General features: G+C 33.5%; 1 protein-coding gene across 1 annotated transcript in view; it reads right to left on the reverse strand.

Moving 5' to 3' along the window:
• Nucleotides 1–25007, reverse strand: part of LOC131804355 (transcription elongation factor SPT6-like) — a 144656-nt gene that overhangs the window by 16283 nt on the left and 103366 nt on the right. The window contains exons 4-5 of the mRNA XM_059127175.1: nt 1703–1819; nt 1491–1648 (exon numbers count right to left, since the gene is read on the reverse strand). Coding sequence (XP_058983158.1) covers nt 1491–1648; nt 1703–1819 — 275 coding nt within the window. The remainder of the gene's footprint in view (nt 1–1490; nt 1649–1702; nt 1820–25007) is intronic.

Consider the following 25007-nt stretch of genomic DNA (forward strand, 5'->3'; position numbering starts at 1 on the left):
TTATTTATAAATGAAATAAAAAAGTTCGACAAACTACCACTTCTCACGGTGATTAAAAATAAATAATAATAAATTTGTTTTATACTTTTTTTAATTTTTTTATTAACTTATATCATTTGAGTTTCCTTACAAAGCCTAATGTACCTTAATGTACCAAAAAGCATTTTTGAAAAAAAGTAAAAAAGCATTAAGTTTGTCCGAGACTAAAAGTAAGTAAAAAAGTTCGTCATTTAACCCTCCCCTATTGGGTAAAAACAAAACATTTTAATATAAAAGTATCTGAATTTAAAAGTGTTCCGCTTTAAACTAAAAATACCAGTAAGAACGGTTGGGTAATGCAGATATATCTTCTTAAATGCCAAATGTGACTAGGATTATAAAAATATCGAACATCGGTGGGTATCGTTATTTGTGCAATATAGGAAAACGTGGACCTAATATTCAATGTTCTGCAACCGGAGCTAGAACCGATTATGAACTCCAAAAACTAATCCGTGGGATAATATGGCTACAATTATCAAAATACCAAATTTCGGGAGGTACAAATGCCAATTTTGGAACAAATCCATAAAAAATGTGGCGAAAACAATCAAAATACCGAACATCGGGAGGTACCGTTTTATAAGAGCTATACGAAAACGTGGACTTATATGTACAATGTTACGCCGAAACATAGCATTTTATAGACAAATCCATGAAAAAAATGTAGCGAAAATTGTCAAAACAACGAATATCGGGAGGTACCGCTATATGGCGGTTATACCAAAACGTGGACCGATATATCTCATTTTCCTAAACATTTTCCAACCTAAACACAATACAAATTGTTGTGCCATATTTTGAAGCTCTACGTTATTTAAACAGTCGGACGGACGGACATCGTTAAATCGACTTAGACTTTTAAAACTGGAGGGTATATAAATAATAATAATAATAATTTAAAAAATAATAATAATTTCAAATTCGTATTTTTTTTAATTTAAATTTTGCAACAAATTTACATTTTAGAACATTAAATCAATAACACGCTTACGTAAAGGCTGAAGAAAATATCGCATCTGTATCGACCAGTATTAGTGATGACCATCAACTATTCTTCAGACTACTTTTTGTATGGAAGCTCATGGATATAATGACGATCCTGCTTCAATTGACAAATTGGAAGACAACAGTGAAACAATTATTCGTGAGTTACCGTCCGAAATGTTGAAGAGAGAATGCTGAATAGGACTAAGCGGATGGACCATTTTAGGTGCACCATTTGTTTGAAATAATCTTCAAATATTTAATTATATGGATATTTTTTTTTAAGAACTTTCCTAGAGCTCTTATAATAGAATAAGAGCAATTGTAACTCTAGCGCACAGCATCCATTTTTGTGAATGCGAATAGATTTGAATCCAAATTTTTGTCCCACATTTTTTTTTGTTAATTTTTTTACGATTTAATTGTCCAAGCAAATAGAAATTTATCATGTATCGACTACTTACGCATCTGTAAATATTGGTTTTCTTTTTTTCTTCTTTTCAGCAATAGGGCGCCCTTCGTCATCCACAATAAAGTCATCAGCATCAGAGTCAGTTTCTTCCTCGTCTTCTTCGAAATGTTCAGGTTCTCTATTGCTCTTTTCAGATTGTCCTTCCGCATTCTAAAGAAACAATTTTGTAATATGTTTAGTTAATTTATATTTTTCTATACACACCTCGTCGTCATCAAAGAGTTGCTCTGCGATAGCTTCCCTAGCTAAGCCTTCATCTACGTGATCGTCTTCTCCATCGCTCTCTTCCTCTTGTATTCGCCTTAATCGTTTGAAACGTTTCTATGTAATTAAAAAATTGAATCAAATATGTCAGTGCATATATTAAATGCCATTGCTTCAGCAGTTCATTTAATAATTTTTATTGAATGATGGCTGATACAGTTAAAAAAGGTCATATGAATTTTAAAGTGCTTCTAGGTACTAACTAAAAATCTGTAACCAATGGAAACTTTGCTAACTAAATTCGGCGTATTACTACACATGCGCCAATGTCTGTCTAGTTGGTGCGCACGAGAACTCTCTATAGCAGTGTAGTTCTGGTACCTCTCCGAAAATTGGCTGGAAATTTCATTAAACATAAATTTTATTCATGCTATGCAGATTCAAATATTTCTGATAGATTGAATGTGGGATATATTAACCCACATCTTCGGGTAACTTCCCCACAATGGGTAATAATTTTGAAGAAGAAAAATAATAATTTTTAAAAATGAGAAATTAGTGTCAGATTTTCTTAAAAATTTTTTGTACCTACCCAACAAAAGTATGTAAATTACCAGCAGCGCGTGTTGACATTTTTTGACGTGTGTGTTAAAAAATGTTCTATGTTTCGGTTCGGTTAAAAATATGTGATAGGAAAAACCTCCATATTCCTGTTGACTTTACTTCAGATAATTCTGACAAAGGCGAGTTTATTTTGGGTGATGAAAGAACATTCTTTATTTTTGGAGCAGAACATTTTTCGTAAATTCATCACCGTGTCGTCCTCTGTAATAGGATGCTAATAATGTAAACAATTGAATTTCTATTTGAAGCATTGTATACTTACAACTTCCATTTTTATACCCTCCACCATACTATGGAGGGTATATTAACTTTGTCATTCCGTTTGTAACTCCTCGAAATACTCATGTCAGACCCAACAAAGTATATATATTCTTGATCAGCGTAAAATTCTAAGTCGATTTAGCGATGTCATTCTGTCTGTCTGTCTGTCTGTTGTAATCACGCTATCTTTCGAACGATATGAGATAGAAGGTTAAAATTTTGCACACATGTGTATTTTGTCAGTAGGCTGGTTAAGTTCGTAAATGGGTCATCATGTCGGTCCACGTTTTCGTATAGCACCCATATAACGGTACCTCCCAATATTCGGTATTTTGATGATTTTAGCTACATTATTAAGCGAGATTGTTTCAAATTTCGCATTTGAAGTTCGCAATAGGTTCTACAGCATGTGACACAAAATTGCACATTCAGGTCCACGTCTTCGTATAGCACCCATATAACGGTACCCCCCGATATTCGGTATTTTTATGATTTTAGCTACATTATTCTCCGGAATTGTTTCAAATTTCGTATTTGAAGTTCGTAATAGGTTCTACAGTATATGACACAAAATTGCACATTTAGGTCCACGTCTTCGTATAGCACCCATATAACGGTACCTCCCGATATTCGGTATTTTGACGATTTTAGCGACATTATTCACCGGAATTGTTTCAAATTTCGTATTTGAAATTTGTAATAGATATTAAAGCCTTTGACAAAAAATTACTTACGCAGGGCCACCTCTTTGTGTAGCACCCATATAACAGTACCTCCCGATATTCGGTATTTTGATAATTTTAGCCATATTAGTCTACGGAACTGTTTTAAATTTCGTATTTGAAGTTCGAAATAGGTATTACAGTCTATGATAGACAATTTCCTATGCAGATCCGCGTTTTCGTATAGCTCCCATACAACGATACCTCCCTATATTCGGAATTTTAATACCCCCACTATACTATGGAGTGTAAATTAAATTTGTCATTCCGTTTGTAGCTTCTCGAAATACTCAAGGTAGACTTTACAAAGTATATATTATAAATCAGCGTAAAAGTATCACAAGAATATAAATTATGGATCTGCATACAATTCTTAGTCGGTTTAGCGATGCCCGTCTGTATGTGTGTTGTACTCACGCTATCTTTCGAAAGATGATGTAATTTTGCACAAGTGCTAGTATGTAGGTTAAGTTCGGCCATGTTTTCATATAGCCCCCATATAACGGTACCTCCTAATACTGGATATTATGCCATTATAAGCCACATTTTCTAACGGTTTTTTAAACTTCATTACTTTGACTTCGCAATGGGTTCTACCTTTTGTGACCGAACATTGTCTATATAGGTCCATGTTGCACTATATAGTCATACCTATATTCAGTATTTTGACTATTTAAGCCACTTTTTCTTAGACACCTGTTCGATACTAAAATTTTAAAGGTTTTCATTTGTGAGACATCGCTTTGTTTGTACGCCCTATAGCCTCATATAATTGTCACCACATAAATTTGCTATTTTACTTTTCAAATTTTGCCACAATATTCAAAGAAATTGTTTTAAATTCAATATTTTTTACCTCCAGTGGCAGAACATTAAATAGGTCTAGATATTCGATGTTTTTGTCATTTGTCAAAATAATAGCTGATTAGGTTAAAAACAGGTTCTACAGCATATACCCTTTGTTTAGGTAAATTGAACATTTCGACCATATTCGGCGAAAGTCGGTCGAAATTTGAAAAGGTTACCTGTAGCATTTATTTGTTTCGTTCGACAATATTTTCATAGAACCCTTTTATGCAGGTATACGACAATTAAATGCATTGTTATTGTCAGTAAATCTATTATTTCCAGGTAGAAGTATTAATAATTAAATGTAGGTAGTTTTTAGATAATCCTTGTTTAAGCCTAATACCTGATAATTACTATTAGGCACTGTCTACCTGCTAAGTATCTGTTCAAACATTATTACCTGAACACATTATATGTTGTATTTTGCCGTGTAATTGACCACCTGTATCGTCAAATACTAATTTTGTTTTGATCCTATTGTTAGGTAAAATTTTGAAAGGATTGTATATATATGTATGGATTTTTAGTTTGGTGTTTAGTAGTAAACAGCTCGACAGATAGAACACAGTTATAACCACGTTATAAAATATGTCACCTCAGAAGTTAAAGGTTAAGCCAACAGGCTCGTAGACAAGATGAAGTGTATAGAGAAATAGAGCGAGAGAGTGATGTTCTCAACCGTCAAGTTCGTCGGCAGGATGAAACCTTCAATCAGGAGGGGTCCAACATAAATTTATATTTGCTGCGGAGGGCTTTGGTTTAATTCCCAAATTAAAAATATCAGTAGGATCACATTATTGCGGAAATATCTGAAGTTTTCTTCCTTGCTTCAACATTTCCATCAGAAAATAATACATATAAATTTTGCAATACATGCTATAAAATTGCTCAAGGCGGAAAAATACCTTCAATATGCCTTTCTAAAGGATTATATTTCCCAGAAATACCAGCTGACCTTCGTGGTTTAACACAGTTAGAAGAGCGGTTCGTTTCACCGAGAATACCCTTTATGAGAATCGTTTCCCTAGGATACAATCGCCAATGTTCTGTAAGAGGTGTCGTTGTTAACGTACCAATTCAGTTAAATACAACTGTAAATATGCACACTGAAGTTGTGCAAGTTCACCTTAAGCGTAGACTACAATACGAGCATAGTTTCATGACTGAAACGATAAGACCAGCGAAGATTTACGAAGCCGCAAGATATCTGGTAAATACGGAACTCTACAAAAAACACAACATAGTTCTTTCTAGCGATTGGTTAAATAGCATGAATAGTACAGAAGAACCCTTTATTTCTAACGTTGAAGATCTCGAGTTAGTATCGCGGTTAACCAATACCAACTTCATACAAGATGATGTGGATGAAGTGAATCCACAAGAAACCTTATTGGATAATAATCCTGTCGAGAATTTACCATTACAGAGAATTTCCATTGCTCCAGGTGAGGGACAACGACCATTAGATATGCTCTTGGATGAGGATTCTGAGGAACTGTCCTATCCTTCAATATACTTTGGTGTTAAAAGAAATTGCAGTGCTACTATTGGAAAAATTATAAAGTCTGAAGTACGGCGATATGACAGACGATGTGCACGTGTGGATAAAGTCTTATATTGCTATAAAAAATTAGAATTTTCCCGCATTAAAAGTAGCATTCCCACATGCTTGAGAAAAAAGTTGGAAAAAACAATTTACTGCTGCAGAAATTTTAGATGATCAACTTCCAAAACCTTGTGCAACATGACGATGGCTATCATATATTGAAAGGCGTACGATCGTCACCAGCTCATTGGGAAGGGGAAAAGAGAAAGGTTTTGGCCATGATTAGACAGTTTGGACTCCCGACATTTTTTATAACTTTATCCGCAGCTGAATCCCAATGGCCGGAATTAATCGTTATATTAGTAAAAATTTTGGAAGGAAAAGATATTACTGAAGAAGAAGCAATATCTTACTCAACCCAGAAAAAATATGATCTCATCCGATCAGATCCAATAACATGCTCTAGGTATTTTGATCAGAGAATAATACATTTGTTTAAATTTTTTAGGTCCAATGATGGAATATTTAAAGAGCATTATGTTATTAAACATTACTGGTGAATAGAGTTTCAACAACGAGGATCTCCCCATCTACATGGCATATACTGGTTAAATAACGCACCCAAATTAAACATTTCTGATGATGCTACATTCCAACTAGTGGTGAACTTCATTGACCGCTTCATTTCTACTGATTCGTCTTCTACTGACATTCAAAACATTATAAACGTTAAACGTCACAACCATACAAGGATTGTCAACGTGAGGCAAGAGGTCAACAATTTTGCCGCTTTCGTATTCCTTATTCTCCAATGCCTGAAACACAAATATTGCTCCCACTTCCTGAAGATATTGATTCAGATGAATTAAACCTACATAGGGAAAACTTCGCTAAAATAAGTACATTGCTTAACGCAAATTTATCAAATGATGAAGTAGACGGACTTCAAATTTTTGATAAATTCTTATCCCACAGATGCATTAACTTAAATAGAGAGGCATACATAATGGCTATAAGGTCATCCATTAAAGAACCACAAATTTTCTTAAAAAGAACATTTAGGGATAAAGCAATCAATGCATATAATCCAGATATCTTAGCAATGCAAAATTCTAACATGGATATTCAGTTTGTCTTAGATGCATATGCATGTGTATCATACATCGTTAATTATATTAACAAATCGAACAGGGGAGTTTCGAGACTGATGCAAGAAGCTATGGCTGAAATTAGAGAAGGCAATTATTCCGTAAAAGACAGGCTTCCACAGATTGGAAATAAGTTCATTAGCGCATCTGAAGTATCAGCTCAAGAGGCGTCGTATAATATATTAGGCATGAATTTGTCACAATGTAGTAGTGCTGAAGTCTATATTAACACATTTGCACCTGAGAAACGAGTACGTATGATAAAATCGAAGCAAGAGTTACAAAATCTCGAAAGAGACTCAACTAACATATTTAAGACAAACATACTGGATCATTACATCCAAAGACCCGAAAATTAAAGAAATCACGCTATCAAGAAGAAGAGGATGATTTCTTTGAGAACGATGATACCAATTTGGATCAAGCTGGTGCCCCCATCCGACTAAAAAATAATTCGGGATACGTGTACAAAAGGAAAGCGCCCGCAATTATAAGATTTCCTTCTTTCAAAGTTGAAACAAATAGGGAGGACTATTTCCGATCATTGGTTATGTTGTATTTTCCGTGGAGAAATGAAGTAGATGATTTATTACAAAATGACAATGAAAATACTTGTCTCACCCACAAGAGCACCATTGAAGAAAACCGATCACAATTTGAGTTATATAAGGAAGGAGAACTTGATGAAATATTGTTACAAGTACAAGATGAAGATAATGCCGAAAACAATGACATTGCTGATAACACCTTACCTTCTTATATGCTGGATGATGAGTTTCGTGTAACATGAATACAATAATGACCGGATACTAACGATAATAGTAGATTTATAAAGTTAACTCCATTGGTCAGTGAAAGAAATCTTCTTGCGGACATAAGATCTCTAAATGTTAAACAACGTGCTTATTTGCATCATGTTTTACATAACGTTGTGGAAAAAAAACTTTCTATGAATACATAGGTGTAGGAAAAAGCCGTTTATTAAGAGCAATTTTCCAATCTGTCACCCATAGACTTAATTCTATTCCTGAAAGTAATCCAGAAATGCCTAAAGTTTTACTGACGGCGCCAACTGGGAAAGCTGCATTTGGTATTGGGGGATCAACTCTACATGCTCTGTTCTCCCTGCCGGTTAACCATTATTCGGGAGAACTTCGGCCACTTAGTAGGGACATAGTTAACACAATAATTTCAAAATTAATAAATGTAAATTTAATAATTATTGATGAAATATTAATGGTAGGATCGAGGATGCTAGGTCACTTGGATGCTCGATTAAAACAAATATTTAAGAGCACTAATCCATTTGGTGGTATTTCAATTATTGTGTTTGGCGATTTCAAACAACTTCCACCGGTAGGCGATAGATGGATTTTTAGTGAAAATACTTTTAATCCTTATGGACTAATTGTTGGTTCTAGGTTATGGGATCTTTTCCAATTTTATGAGTTGACGGAAATAATGCGTTAAAGAGAAGATTTAAGATTTGCGCAAGCGCTTAGTAGAATGTCTAATGGGGAAATGACGGCTGAAGACGTTGATATTTTTAAGTCACGAATTGTTAGTGACGTGAAAGATGTTCCAAAGGAAACTATTCATTTGCTTCTATCCAATGAAGAGGTTGAAAACTACAACATTATAAAATTCGAAAGCACAAGACGTTATAAAATGCAACACTTTGAATCCTGACCAAAGAATAAATATCCTAAATAACGTTGCTAAATTTAGGACATCTGAGACACAAGTTCTTTGTTTTCAATTACAATTGAAAAAATCCGCAAAATACATGGTAACCATCAACATTAACACTGCAGATGGTTTAGTAAATGGCGCAACAGCAGTTTTGATGAGTATTGATTTCGAACGTAATTCATCAAATCCAAAGACACTCTGGTTGAAGTTTTCAGATGAAAATGTCGGAAGAGAAACTCAACGAAAAAAGCCTCACAGAACAGAGCCATCCTGGACTCCAATTGATAAGTGTACCAGATCCTTTCAGTTCAAACGAAATGATCAAAATTCAATAGAGCGTTGCCAATTCCCTTTGGTCGTGGCCGAAGCTATGACAGTTCATAAAAGTCAAGGTGCGACTTATGCACAGGTTGCTGTGCACACTCGTAGTCAGATGAACGGAGCAGCCCTTTATGTTGCATGCAGTCGAGCTACAAATGCGTCTGGGTTGTTCATATTTGGATCCTTCAACCCTCCCAAAGCTTTTCAAAACTCAGACCCAGTTAAAATAGAACTGGAAAAGTTAAATAACAACAAGAAATTAAAGCTAAATTTTGATTTTATTAAATCTGAAGAGAAAGAAATTAAAATCTTTTTCCAAAACATCCAAAGTTTCCGCGCCCATAAAGAAGACATCAGTACAGACTACAATCTCATCAATTCCAATTTCCTTTGTTTTGTTGAAACATGGACTTTCCCTGGGGAATCCTGAATTGACAGCGTAACAAATGGGCAAGAAAATAGGAGAAACAAAAGTGGAATAATAATATTCAGTCGATCTAATATTGCAAAAGACGTAAGAATTATCTTAAAAAGAGATTATAGCCAGGGATCTCAGACTTTTCAAATCATTGCTCTAAAATACAGAGAGATAATATTAATGATTTTATATAGAAACTCTTAATTTTTAGAAACGACCTTTCGTCAATTGCTATTCGAGTCACTGAATGAAATAAATTGGCAACGAAACGAAAAAATAATAGTTATTGGTGACTTTAATATATGCAAGCGAAGAGCATAACAGATACACTGTTATGTGCGAAAGGAATTTTTTCCCTTCTAGACAAAAATGTGCGCACAACAAAGCATGAAACTCAAATAGATTGGGCTTTTTCTAATATACCACATGATAATATTATTTGCAAGACTTATTCGACTGCACATAGCCACCATGATGGCATAGTAATCGCGATGTAGGGAAAAACGTGTACAAATATTAAATATATAATATGAAATTCTAAACATAAATCATAAACATATGATCTTCGCCTTAACAAGGCAAAGCTCAAAAATTTAAATTCTCTATTTTATTTTTCTAAAATATGTCAAAGTTTCGGATATACTTTTATGCATGATCATAAAAATGTATTTATTCGAAACATAAAATTCATATTGAGTAACATAAAGATATACTACATTCGGTTTATGTTAATTAGTACATTTTATTCACCATAAAATGCGATACAACAATTAACATATTCTACTCCTCCTCGGAATAAGCCTTGGCGTGGCGGTGGAGCTAAGTACTTTCGTAATTGGAAGGAAACTAATTATTCCATTTAGTTTAATACTGTTCCTGGTGGAGTCTCTTTTTACTTGTTAAAATTTATTTTTTATTATGAAGTCTTCCACCATTTTCAGTGATTTTCATTGTAATTTTAGTTGTTGCAATTAATTCGTTTATCTTTTTTCAGAAACAGTTTATCTATAACAACCTGTCTATTAATATTGGCAAGTAACTCGTCAGATTGGGATTCCCAGCGATAACTTTCCATGCTGTCCTTATAATATTAAGAGACCTTTTGATTTCTGCTTTATGTCTGTAGAAACATGTTTGTAGATCTCCTAGTTCGTAAATAATGAAGGATACTCTACTTACATTTCTCTCCACTATAATTTTCATACCATCAATTGATAACTGGTGGTTGTCATGACAATCAAGAATGTGAATCAATTTGAAAATTTGAATAAAAGAGTATGAAAACCAATTTCAAAATTTTAAAAACTGCGCTATTTTTTTTATTTTTTAGTGAATTTCAGGGAAGTAATATTTTGTTTGAATCCAGTTTCCTACGCTATGTCTGCTCTATTAAGTTCATTAACAATTACTTCTTGTTCGTCGATTGTCTTGAGGTCAGTTACCATTGTTCTTGTGTTTTACTTTATACAACGAAAAGATCTCTAGAGAAATTTCTTGTACTTGCCCAATTATATTATCAGTTGTTTGAGAAAAGTTCCGGTGGGTTTAGATATTTTTTTTTAAAGTTTAGTGGTATAGTCCTTTGTGATACTTGATTTGTTTATGTCGGTGTATTATTTAAGAAAAGCTGTATGAATGGCTTTCCCCTTCAGATGAAAGATTAATCTGGTTCTTAATAGCATTTATTAGTGAATTGAATGAGGTTTTGTCACCATGTAGTGTAGAGGTCATAGCCTTTATTTTAAAAATACGATTTTGACAAAAACTTTCTTACAGTGTTGAGTATCTGCCATAACATAATTTTGGATACCTCTGGAGCTTGATCGTATTCATATCGTATAATTAAATTTGTAGTTCGAATTGATGTTATTCAATGATAGATGGTCTGTGAAGATATCTACATTAGCTTAACCGTATGGGCTACTTTGAAAGTTTCTTCAAAGCCTAAATAATTGGGAAAATTACTTATTCATTTATGTTCTTCAGTTGTTGACGTTTTCGGAACAAAAACAATATAAAATGGATCGGTCATCTTGAAACAGAACTACACAAAGGTTGTAGTTAGAAGTGTCTGTGGTAAAGCGAAATTTACTTTTAAAGTGTGGATATGCTAACAGAACATGTTCTGTCATAAAATAATTATTAACTTTTCAACCTCAGTAATATTTATTATCATTTTACTGTGTTTTTCAATGTCTGTTAAGGGTCTGAAAAGGTTTGATATTCCGAGAAAAGTTCTTAGGCCTTTTTACGTTTTAAAAAAAGGGAAAATTATCAAAAACTTCTACTTTAGCTGGTTATTTTTTTATTCCTCAATCAGAAACAATTGCGCCCTTAAATTCGAGTTTTTGTAATGAATTCAAATTTACCGAGCTGAACCTGGTACGTAAAGTGTTTTAACTGAGAAAATCGAAATTTCGAAAAAAAAAAATAATGTTGATGAGTTGACTAATACACTACGCGGTGTTTTCTCTTCCGTAGTTCGAAGGGAACTCATTTTATTTACTATATTTTCTTAACTTTCTTAACAATCTGCAAGAACATATGTAGATATAACTCCATATATAACTTTCATCCGCTTTGAGATTTGGACCCAAAGTTCGTTTTTAGGTGCTGGTAATGATGAGAACGACATATGCCAAATTTCTTTCGAATCGGCAAGAATATAGATATAACTCCCACATTTAACTTTCATCCGATTTGAGATTTAGGCCCCTGGGTTTTGATATGAAATCTATAAGAATGATATTCGGTACGTATGTATCTGTATCAGATACAGCTAAGAAATACTTTTGTCAAATTTGGTCGAAATCGGTTTAAATCTACATATAGCTCCTATAGAGCAGTGTTGGCTTGTTTGTTCGGGATACCATAGTATTTTGTTGTTACAAAATGGTCAGGCTTAATCCCTTTATTGTTGTTTTTATAAAAACAAGGTTTGTTTATTAGTGGAGAACGATGGTAATGTTTACAAGGATGTAAGGCAGGGAATACCTAGGTTACGGAAAGAGCCACCAATCCTCATCAGTTCCCTTGTTTTTTGTCTGGGATATCCTCCCCAGAGGTTATTTTAAAAATAACTTCTATGACTAAAAAACATTTTTTACCCAAGTGACGTAAGCTCAGGTATTCCCAGCCTTACCCCCTGGTAAACATTACCATCGTTCTCCACTAATAAACAATCGTTGTTTTTATAAAAACAACAATAAAGGGATTAAGCCTGACCATATATATATTGCACATATATATATATTGCACATATACCTATATATATATTACACATATACCTATTGATGTAGGGTATCATATTGTCGGCGCAGCATGACTCTTGTCTTTTTCATACTCGTTAAAATATGTAGGTGATAAGGACGTATCAGATGAATCTATGTCTTGAGCCAACAATACCTTTTTATCTTTTAAAAAAGGTTATTTGATTCGTGGTTTCGCTTTAGGTTAGTGCATAAATGTTATTTCCTTCCCTTTTTCATGGTCGTAAAATATTTATCGATAATATTTAATTCACATATTACTGAAATCTAGGTTATTATCACATGTATATTGTTTCCCAAATACGCCCCAATACTTTCTTAAATAACGTTCTTTGGCGCCAATAATAATATAATGTTTGATTAAGTGTTGGCAACCCTGTTGTGATTAGTGTCAAAAAATTGTGGTGCTCCGTGCTTTTAAAAAAATTATTAGTTATATGTTTTATTAAATTAATTAATCTAGTAAAAAGTGTTTTAATTTTAAAGTGTTCTATAGTGATTTTGTAACTCAAAGTGATAACAAAGACCTAAAATGGTAAAGACTAGACAAAATGCATTTTGAGCAAATGGTTTGTGTCTACAATACAGAGAGTAACAGCTCATGCCAGAGGTATGTTGATATAAAAACCACAATTACAGAAACCAAAGACAAATAAAAGTTTGAAAAATCAAAAAATGTGGTTTCAACATGTTATTCCATAGACCTTTCCAAAATTTTTACAATTGCCTTAGCGGTTTAAATTGCTTAACATTGGTAACTATGTTGTTACGATATCATAACAACAGAGGTATTTTTCACAGCGTTGCCATATTTTACTCTGTCTTGTCCTATCTTTACACATCTATGTCTTTGGTGATAATTGGTATAGTGTTTTAAAATCTTGTTTTGTGTTTTAAAGTAATATCAATTTTCAAATTGTGTAGTTTTTTTTCTATCGAACGTTCCCACGCCTCACATTCCCACCCCTGCCGACCGAGGGGGCGACCACCCTTTACGAAGGGATCGCGTACACATCAAGATCCGCATCATAATGGGAATATAGTAGGAAATTGAAAACCAGCTACAGAATCTAAATTCATCAGCTAGTTTGTCAAATAATAGAAAATGTATGTTAATTGTTTAAAAATAAAATTATTCTAGATTTAATAACATCTAAACTCATACCAAAATCTACATTATAGTACACAGAATTAAAGTCAACACACATTTTACTAAGAGGTTCGCCCATTGAATAATTCGTGCGGTGAAAATCAGTATATAATAATTGGTAGTATCTACTAGATCTAAACGGAACATTAATTCTAATAGATGATATTAGGAAATCTGAAGGTATGTTACCATTTAATATTTTTAGTACAAACATGGAGTTCAATATAATACGTCTGCTTTTAAGTGTTGGCAATCTAATTAATTTTATCCTGCTAGCATAAGAAGGCAAGACAAAAGCACTATTCCAATGTAAACCCCGTAAGGCAAATAGCAGAAATTGTTTTTGCACGGATTGTATTTTATCTGAGTATATTGCATATTGAGGATCCCATACAACAGAACCATATTCCAATATAGGTCTAACAAGAGACGTAAATAACTGTTTTGTTATATATGGATCAGAAAATTCTTTGGCCCACCGTTTAACAAAACCTAAAACACCATTTGCTTTATTTACCATTGTTATTACATGGCTATTAAAATTTAATTTTGGATCCATCAAAAGGCCTAGATCGACAAATGAATCCACAGTTGATAATGAATGACCGTCAATATTATATTGTAATATCAGAGAAGAAGATCTGGAGAATCACATTTGCTTACATTTGCTTAAATTTAAATCCATACAATTTAACCTGCACCATTTAAAAAGGCTATCTAAATCGTTTTGAAGTAAACTAGCTCATTTCTCACAATTATCGAAATGAATAATTGAACATCATCTGCGTACATTAACAATTTCGAGTAATTTATGGAATTAGGTAAATCGTTGATAAATAAAAGAAAGAGGACCGGTCCAAGGTGACTTCCTTGCGGAACACCCGATGGAACGTTAATCGTTTTTTATAGATATCCTTCAAACAAAACTAGTTGTGATCTATCTTGTAAGTAAGATGATATCCATTTGACTAAGTTTGTGTTGAAATCCATATAATTTAATTTATATATTAGGAGTTCATGGTTAACCCTATCAAAAGCTTTACTAAAATCAGTATAAATTGTATCAGTTTGTTTACGCTGAACAAATCCTTTTATTACTGTTGACGTAAATTGTATAAGATTTGTTGTACGAAAACCATGCTGATATGGACTCAATATAGATTGAATTTTCTGTGAAATTACTGCAGTAATTAATTTTTCGAACAATTTTGGAATGGCACTTAATTTTGCAATTCCTCTATAATTGACACATTAGTAAGACTACATTAGGTATGCCATCCTGTCCTGGACATTTAATCGATTTTAAACTACGCAGACTATTGGACACATCATGACGTTGTAGAAAAGGCATATAAATTTGATCAGCCTGTGATAACTTATAAGGATACGAATCTTTAATTTGGCAGGAGGTACTGGAATAGGTTGTGGCAAAAAAATCTGCGAAACATTCGGCAATATCTGTGCCTGTGACAAATTCTTTATTGTTATATTTCAATACTGAGGGCTTTGAGGAAACTTTTCGTTTTAGATTAACAAAATCATAAAAAGATTCGGGATTGGATTTAAAATTATTTTTAATCTTGTCTAGGTAAAGATTATACAATCTACGAGACTCTAAAGTATATTTAGATCTAGGAACAGAGTAGTTAGTGTAGTCTATTATTAAGCCTGATTTTTTATATTTACGAAAAAGCTTATTTTTAGAATTCTTTAAACTTGATAACTCAGCGGTTATCCATGGATATTTATTTGAATTTTTCACTCTAGTGGTTGGAACACATTCCAGTTTAAATCTATTTAAAATATCATAAAATTTATCAATTACATATTCTAAATCTTTATGGCTGTTACACAGGCACACGGAAGCCCAATTTACGGAGGAAATGAGGGTATTAAGTTTTCGAAAATTAGTTTTTTTGTAATTAAGGACAGTTTTAAATGAATCGGACTGACTTTCTTCAATTACATAACTGTGAGTCATGGAGATATATAAAGTTAGATGGTATATATCTTCAGGAGTACATATTGGATGAATTCTGAATATATCAAAATGCTGTGTTATATTTACAAACGCCAAATCTAGAATATTGCCGTGGGAATTTTTCACACTATTTATTTGATAAAGATTTAAGTCACACAAACTATTTATAACCTCAAATGTATACTGGGTACTGTTCATCTCGGATGGCAAAGGAATCAAAGCTTCAGAATCTGGCATTGGAAGCCACCTAATGGAAGGCATATTAAAATCACCAAGGATCAGAATGTGATCGGAATCTTTCATTTTTTCAGTGATTAAATTTATTGCTGATAAATGCTGATTATAAATGTCAAGTGAAGATGAAGGGTGAATATAAGTACAAGTTACAAACAATTTAGATTTGCCAAATTCAATGGAAACGCCAACAAATTCTATATCAAGAAAATCATTTAGATCAATTAAATTACTTTTTTACAAACCACCAACTTTTTTACAAACACGATCTTTTCTAAATATTTCATATTTTGAACAAAAAATTTCACTATTTAATATAGATATTTTTAACCAAGTTTCAGAGAAAACCAATACTTTATAATTGAAACCAATACTATCTGTATATAAACTGGTTAATTTTGTATTAAGCCCCCTTACATTCTGATAGCAAATAGAAAATGGGTCATTTAGTTTTTTGGCACCGAATCTGGTCTAAGAGGCAAATGAGATAAATTATCGGATCTCTCCAGAAATTCTTTAATAAATGCCCTAGCAGGCCAAAATTCTTTTAAAGTCAACTGTACAAAAATATTTTCAGGAATAACGATTTGAAAGAAGATCTACTTTCAGAAAATGCAGATCGGAGCTTACGACATCTCAAAGAGTAATCTCCCTCAATTTTTGATTTTATATAATAACTTATGTCATCGGCCGTTGTTTCTGGTGCAAACCTTGTTGCAAATATCATTTTCATGGCGGGAGCCATAGATAATGATCTTTGGACAGGTTGAGTTTTGCCAGTAGCAGTCTCGGGACGATCACTAGTGATAAGTGAAGGAAGTGATAATTCCTGTATGTCACGAGTAGATTGCGAGTTTTTCTTAAAAACCTCACTATCAATACTCATAACATCAGGATTATTAACTCCTTTACCTATACCGCTGTTATCTACCGGAACTGGGTGTGTAACAACACTGGCATACGACTGTTCACGTCCAGTCTCAGTTGGTTCAGTGATATTAACTGAAACCTTTTGCGTTTCTGGCCAGAAACTGACGGTGACGACACAAACTCATCTAATTCTTGGTATTTCTCAAACAATGTAGAGAAATTCTCAAATCGGAGTGATAGTGAGGAAAAATCTTTTTTAATCGATGTCAATTCCGACTGCAAATCCTTTACAAAATTATAAAAGTCTGCAGAGAGTTTCCTACATTGCACACAACACCAACGAATATCAACATTATTTCTAATTGTGTCTACGACTTTTGCATTAATCCTACCACGTTTTGCATGCCATTGATTAAGACAAAACCAACAGATAACACACAATTAATCCTCTGTAACAATATTACACAATTCAAAAGGGCACGACATTTTTTATTTTAATTATAATTATTTCTTTTTTAATACACAAGTTACAACTATATTTTTCAAGATTAGATCTGTAGCTGGGAATTTTTTTATTCATTTATTTTATTTTTTTTAATGTTGGCAACTCTTATGAGATGACAAACAAAACAAGACGATATGTTACAACAACTAATTAGCTAATGTAACAAAAGAAAGAGGATAAAAGGAGAATGTACAACTACACAATTTGAAAATTAATATTACTTTAAAACACAAAAAAAGATTTTAAAACACTACACCAATTATCACTTTGAGTAACAAAATCACTATTGAAAACTTTTAAACACTTTTTAATGTTAATGTTGGTGTTCGTTGGTGTTGTGTGCAATGTAGGAAACTTTCTGTAGACTTTTATAATTTTGTAAAGGATTTGGAGACGGAATTGACATCGATTAAAAAATATTTTTCCTCACTATCACTCCGATTTGAGAATTTCTCTACATTGTTTGAGAAATACCAAGAATTAGATGAGTTTGTGTCGTCACCGTCAGTTTCTGGCCAGAAACGCAAAAGGGCTGCGAAAAAGGCACCAACTAAGGGAATGTTTAGTCGCAAAGCAATAGTTTCTGTGGAGAACACTGTTCAACAACCGGTTTCAGTTAATATCACTGAACCAACTGAGACTGGACGTGAACAGTCGTATGCCAGTGTTGTTACACACCCAGTTCCGGTAGATAACAGCGGTATATGTAAAGGGGTAAATAATCCTGATGTTATGAGTATTGATAGTGAGGTTTCTAAGAAAACCTCACAATCTACTCGTGACATACAGGAATTATCACTTCCTTCACTTATCACTAGTGATCGTCCCGAGACTGCTACTGGCAAAACTCAACCTGTCCAAATATCATTATCTATGGCTCCCGCCATGAAAATTATATTTGCAAGAAGGTTTGCACCAGAAACAACGGCCGATGACAAATGAAACTTTGAAATGAAATGAAACAATGTAGGAAACTTTCTGTAGACTTTTATAATTTTGTAAAGGATTTGGAGACGGAATTGACATCGATTAAAAAATATTTTTCCTCACTATCACTCCGATTTGAGAATTTCTCTACATTGTTTGAGAAATACCAAGAATTAGATGAGTTTGTGTCGTCACCGTCAGTTTCTGGCCAGAAACGCAAAAGGGCTGCGAAAAAGGCACCAACTAAGGGAATGTTTAGTCGCAAAGCAATAGTTTCTGTGGAGAACACTGTTCCACAACCGGTTTCAGTTAATATCACTGAACCAACTGAGACTGGACGTGAACAGTCGTATGCCAGTGTTGTTACACACCCAGTTCCGGTAGATAACAGCGGTATATGTAAAGGGGTAAATAATCCTGATGTTATGAGTATTGATAGTGAGGTTTCTAAGAAAACCTCACAATCTACTCGTGACATACAGGAATTATCACTTCCTTCACTTATCACTAGTGATCGTCCCGAGACTGCTACTGGCAAAACTCAACCTGTCCAAATATCATTATCTATGGCTCCCGCCATGAAAATTATATTTGCAAGAAGGTTTGCACCAGAAACAACGGCCGATGACATAAGCTATTATATAAAATCAAAAATTGAGGGAGATTACTTTTTGAGATGTTATAAGCTCCGATCTGCATTTTCTGTAAGTAGATCTTCTTTCAAAATCATTGTGCCTGAAAATATTTTTGTACAGTTGATTTTAAAAGAATTTTGGCTTGCTAGGGCATTTATTAAAGAATTTCTGGAGAGATCCGATAATTTAGCTCATTTGCCTCTTAGACCAGATTCGGTGCCAAAAAACTAAATGACTCAGTTTCTATTTGCTATCAGAATGTAAGGGGGCTTAATACAATATTAACCAGTTTAAATACTGATAGTATTGGTTTCAATTATAATGTATTGGTTTTCTCTGAAACTTGGTTAAAAATATCTATATTAAATAGTGAAATTTTATGTTCAAAATATGAAATATTTAGAAAAGATCGTGTTTGTAAAAAAGTTGTGGCGTCCTTATTGCAGTTGATACCAAATATACCACTAATTTAATTGATCTTAATGATTTTCTTGATATAGAATTTGTTGGCGTTTCCATTGAATTTGGCAAATCTAAATTGTTTGTAACTTGCTCTTATATTCCTCCTTCATCTTCACTTGACATTTATAATCAGCATTTATCAGCAATAAATTTAATCACTGAAAAAATGAAAGATTCCGATCGCATTCTGATCCTTGGCGATTTTAATATGCCTTCCATTAGGTGGCTTCCAATGCCAGATTCTGAAGCTTTGATTCCTTTGCCATCCGAGATGAACAGTACCCAGTATACATTTGATGTCATAAATAGTTTGTGTGACTTAAATCTTTATCAAATAAATAGTGTGAAAAATTCCCTCGGCAAAATTCTTGATTTGGCGTTGTAAATATAACACAGCATATTCAGAATTCCTCCAATATGCACTCCTGAAGATATATACCATCCAACTTATATATCTCCATGACTCTCAGTTATGTAATTGAAGAAAGTCAGTCCGACTCATTTAAAACTGTCCTTAACTACAAAAAACTAATTTTCGAAAACGTAATACCCTCATTTCCTCCGTAAATTGGGCTTCTGTGTGCCTGTATAACAGCCATAAAGATTTAGAATATGTAATTGATAAATTGTATAATATTTTAAATAGATTTAAACTGGAATGTGTTCCAACCACTAGAGTGAAAAATTCAAATAAATATCCATGGATAACCCCTGTGTTATCAAGTTTAAAAAAATTCTAAAAATAAGCTTTTCGTAAATATAAAAAATCAGGCTTAACAATAGACTACACTAACTACTCTGTTGCTAGATCTAAATATACTTTAGAGTCTCGTAGATTGTATAATCTTTACCTCGACAAGATTAAAAATAATTTTAAATCCAATCCCAAATCTTTTTATGATTTTGTTAATCTAAAACGAAAAGTTTCCTCAAAGCCCTCAGTATTGAAATATAACAATAAAGAATTGGTCACAGGCACAGATATTGCTGAATGTTTCGCAGATTTTTTGCCACAATCTATTCCAGTACATCTTGCCAAATTAAAGATTCGTATCCTTATAAGTTATCACAGGCTGATCAAATTTATATGCCTTTTCTACAACGTCAGGAGGTGTCCAATAGTCTGCGTAGTTTAAAATCGATTAAATGTCCAGGACCGGACATACCTAATATAATTCTTATATATTGTTCAGAAACATTAGCATTTCCGTTAACTATATTTTTTAATTATTCACTTAAATTTGGTTACTTTCCTACTTTCTGGAAAAAAATCTTATATTATACCTTTACATAAGTCTGGTAGTCTTACTAATGTGCCAAATTATAAAGGAGTTGCAAAATTAAGTGCCATTCCAAAATTGTTCGAAAAATTAATTACTGCAGTAATTTCACTGAAAATTCAATCTATATTGAGTCCATACCAGCATGGTTTTCGTAGTGGTCTTTCAACTACAACAAATCTTATACAATTTACGTCAACAGTAATAAAAGGATTTGTTCAGCGTAAACAAACTGATACAATTTATATTAATTTTAGTAAAGCTTTTGATAGGGTTAACCATGAACTCCTAATATATAAATTAAATTATATGGATTTCAACACAAACTTAGTCAAATTGATATCATCTTACCTACAAGACAGATCACAACTAGTTTTGTTTGAAGGGTATCTATCCAAAACGATTAACGTTCCATCGGGTGTTCCGCAAGGCCCGGTCCTCTTTCTTTTATTTATCAACGATTTACCTAATTCCATAAATTACTCGAAATTGTTAATGTACGCAGATGATGTTAAATTATTCATTTCCATAATTGTGATAAACGAGCTAGTTTAGTTCAAAACGATTTAGATAGTCTTTTTAAATGGTGCAGGTTAAATTGTATGGATTTAAATTCAAGCAAATGTAAGCATATGTGCTTTTCAGATCTTCTTCTCTGATATTACAATATAATATTGACGGTCAACTGTAGATTGATTCGTCGATCTAGGCCTCTTGATGGATCCAAAATTAAATTTTAATAGCCATGTAATAACAACGGTAAATAAAGCAAATGGTGTTTTAGCTTTTGTTAAACGGTGGCCAAAGAATTTTTTGATCCATATAGACCTATATTGGAATACGGTTCTGTTGTATGGGATCCTCAATATGCAATTTACTCAGATAAAATAGAATCCGTGCAAAACAATTTCTGCTATTTGCCTTACGGGGTTTACATTGGAATAGTGATTTTGTTTTGCCTTCTTATGCTAGCAGGCTGAAATTAATTAGATTGACTACACTTAAAAGCAGACGTATTATGTTGAACTCCATGTTTGTACTAAAAAAATTAAATGGTAATATACCTTCAGATTTCCTAATCTCATCTATTAGAATTAATGTTCCGTTTAGATCTAGTAGATACTACCAATTATTATATACAGATTTCACCGCACAAATTATTCAATGGGCGAACCTCTTAGTAAAATGTGTGTTGACTTTTATTCTGTGTACTATAATGTAGAGTTTGGTATGAGTTTAGAAGAAATCTAGAATAATTTTATTTTTAAACAATTAACATACATGTTCTATTATTTGACAAACTAGCTGATGAATTTAGATTCTGTAGGTGGTTTTCAATTTCCTACTATATTTCCATTATGATGCGGATCATGATGTGTACGCGATCCCTTCGTAAAGGGAGGTCACCCCCTCTGTCGGCAGGGGTTCGATAAAAAAAAAAAAAGTTCAAATGTCAGGAAATGGAGATAAGAAAATATGTCATCTTTGACAACTCAGAATAAGGCCCTGAGCTGTTACCAGATTGTACTGTTTTGTTTCCAAAGGTTTTAAAAGTGTTATGAACATTATTCCATCAATGTATTTTTTTTAACGGATGATTTTTTGCCTCAAAAACGTGCCATAGTGCATTGCTACAAACAGAAAACCCCTTACGTACAGTTCACTAATGTACAACTGTCGTTGATCTTTTTGTGTGCGTATCGATCGGTTTCCTGTATTTTTACCACAACATAGATAATAATAACAAGTTAAAAAGAAAAAAACGAAACAATTGAATTTAATTATCCTCCAAATCACAGCAGCATTCATTAATTTATTTCTAATTACGCCAATAAACCTACATAAATACATGTACATACTATACATATAGTTGAGTCGATCAGTAGTTCTGTCGCTTACTTGCTAATTGGTTGATGTCCACTCACTCACATATTGGTTGTGTGTGTTAGTTCTTTTTCGCTTGCTCATGATAACCCAATAAGAGATTTTTTAACATACCCTGTTGGAAATTGGAAGTAAACGTAACTAAATTAAAATAATATACAGAAATGTACAGATGCTATTAGCAGTTATAAAGTGAATGCCGTCCTCGGAGTCCACCCCCCATCCATTGCAGCCGAAGAACGTCAGCTGCCTAGACAAACCAGGGTAGTTTTGGCGCAATTACGTTCAGGATGGTGTAGTCGCCTCAATTCGTATTGGGCACGAATTGATGAAGATGTGCGTGACGCCTGCCCGGCGTGCGATACAGGCCCGCACAATACGCTACACCTTTTTAATTGCTCAGCCAAACCTACCCAACTCACTCCAGAGGATCTCTGGCTACAGCCCGTTAAAGTAGCCGAATTTCTAAACCTGGAGCTGGAACCAGATTAGCAGAACACAAACACACACATGTACTACTGCTACAACAACAACAACAATATACAGAAATATTTTTGAACGTGATTCGGAGATTTGTTGAAACATTCTTTGAAAATAAAAATGCCTACAATCGGTCGATCCGATTTTTATTTAATAGTGATTTTTGATCTATTTTTTAAACTATTTTTATTAAATTATTCGATATTTTTTAAAATTGTATTAATTTGCTTTTGTGGAACTTTGGTCCATACCCTACAATAGGTAGTAGTGAACCTAATAGTATTTAAGTGAATTAAATCATAAAATTTCGATATCCATCGAAATAATATTTATATTTTTATTTTAAAGTTTTTTATATAGGTATACTGACAATCTTGGAGCATTTATACTAACATATTTAAAATTTTTTATCTTTGTATCAACAATTTTGAACTTTATTTGATTTTTTATTTTTTTAGGTTGTTTAAAGCAATTTTTTGATAACCTTCGTTAAATCCTGAGGAATTTTTGAAAGATTGAGTGTATTGACACTTATTTTCTTTCTGTCGACTCTAGTGAGATGGATTTAAGTTTTGAGTTGTTTGTAATTTTTTAGAATTCTGGTGGATTCATTGGCACCCTCTGTTAGGGAAGTCTTGATTTTGGTCCAATTAAAAGTAAACGGTTCTAAATCTTGCAGTTCCACCATGAGATATGGATGTTTTTGAGGGCTATTGTACACAATCAGTTGAAAATTATTTTCCCTCTTCCAATGATTGTTATTTCTACGGTACGAATGCATCCAATTAATCGAAAAAATCAGGATGTGTACTTTGTCATTTTCTGATCGAAATCAGTTAGTAACACGTCATCATCTGTGTATGAATTGCCTTCGCAAAGCACACGAAATAAAAACGTGTGATAGTAATCGATATTGTTCGAAATTTAATCCATCTCATCCACCCTATTATATAGTGTTGATGCCAATTTCAATCCTGCGGCTCCGGCGAAATTAATTGCAACAACTAGTTTTTCCGTCAATCAGTCTCTTCTTCGTTAGAACAAAGTCTACCGTCTACATCAGCTAGGTGTGTACCACATCAGACCTTTCATTTAGCTCAAAATAAATCGGTATTGTTGGGAACAGCAATGGTTTTTATTGTATACCATGGCGTGTATTCTGTAAGGGTGCTTATATGATCCAGCTTCTGAGTCCTCCTCCTTATCTTAACGGCTTCAGAATCGATTGCAAATTCCATTCCATTTCCATTGCTGGTATCACAACTCTTGCCATGTGAAATCTAAGGATAATGCTGCTGATTTGGAAATTCGTGGTTTCTCTCCTTTCGATCTAGCGATTCTTTCTTTTGTGGCATGGACCACAGTGGCTTAGTGATCACAAGTCTGAATGGTTAATTCGTGATCTGTCGGTTCAAAACATTACGGGTCGAGCCTTTAAAATTACAAAACGCTATGTATGTGTATTGTATGTTTCTCAACGAAAGATATACATTTGGAAGCAGAATGAGATCTATCCACAGCAAATCTCTTTCCAGCATTGTCAGACAGCGGTACGAATTCACTGGAGCTTCTAGAAAATGTTCGGGAACAGTTTCTTCTAACTATGCAATTGGGTGGACTTTGGGAAACTGGAGTAAAAAGTTCAACTCTCGACCTCTTTGTCCCATGTCAGATAGTTCTACTTACCTCGTTGCTTTGACACCGGGATATTTTTTTTAAAGGTGCTCCATTAGTTGCCCCCAGAGCCGCATATAGCTGAACAACTTTTATATATAGTGAACAGTTTCGAAAAGATCAGGCTTTAGGTCATCAATTTTGTTTGAGATGAAAAGTGGAGTATCTTAAAAGTTTGCACATGCGGAGTAAATAGGAATTTACTCAACGGGACGTTCAAGAAAATGATATTGTCCTAATCACAATATAATTTTCTTGAGCGCTTCCTCCTACGTCGTGGAAATTAGCGTCACCACGGTCTGTCTCTAGTCAAAGAAGATGCCTTCTTTCAGTTTGATCTGCCACTCTACGGTCTCCGTCGAGAAGACGCCCA

This window comes from Musca domestica, unplaced genomic scaffold, assembly GCF_030504385.1.
Source record: "Musca domestica strain aabys unplaced genomic scaffold, Musca_domestica.polishedcontigs.V.1.1 43, whole genome shotgun sequence".
In the NCBI taxonomy this organism is placed as follows: domain Eukaryota; kingdom Metazoa; phylum Arthropoda; class Insecta; order Diptera; family Muscidae; genus Musca; species Musca domestica.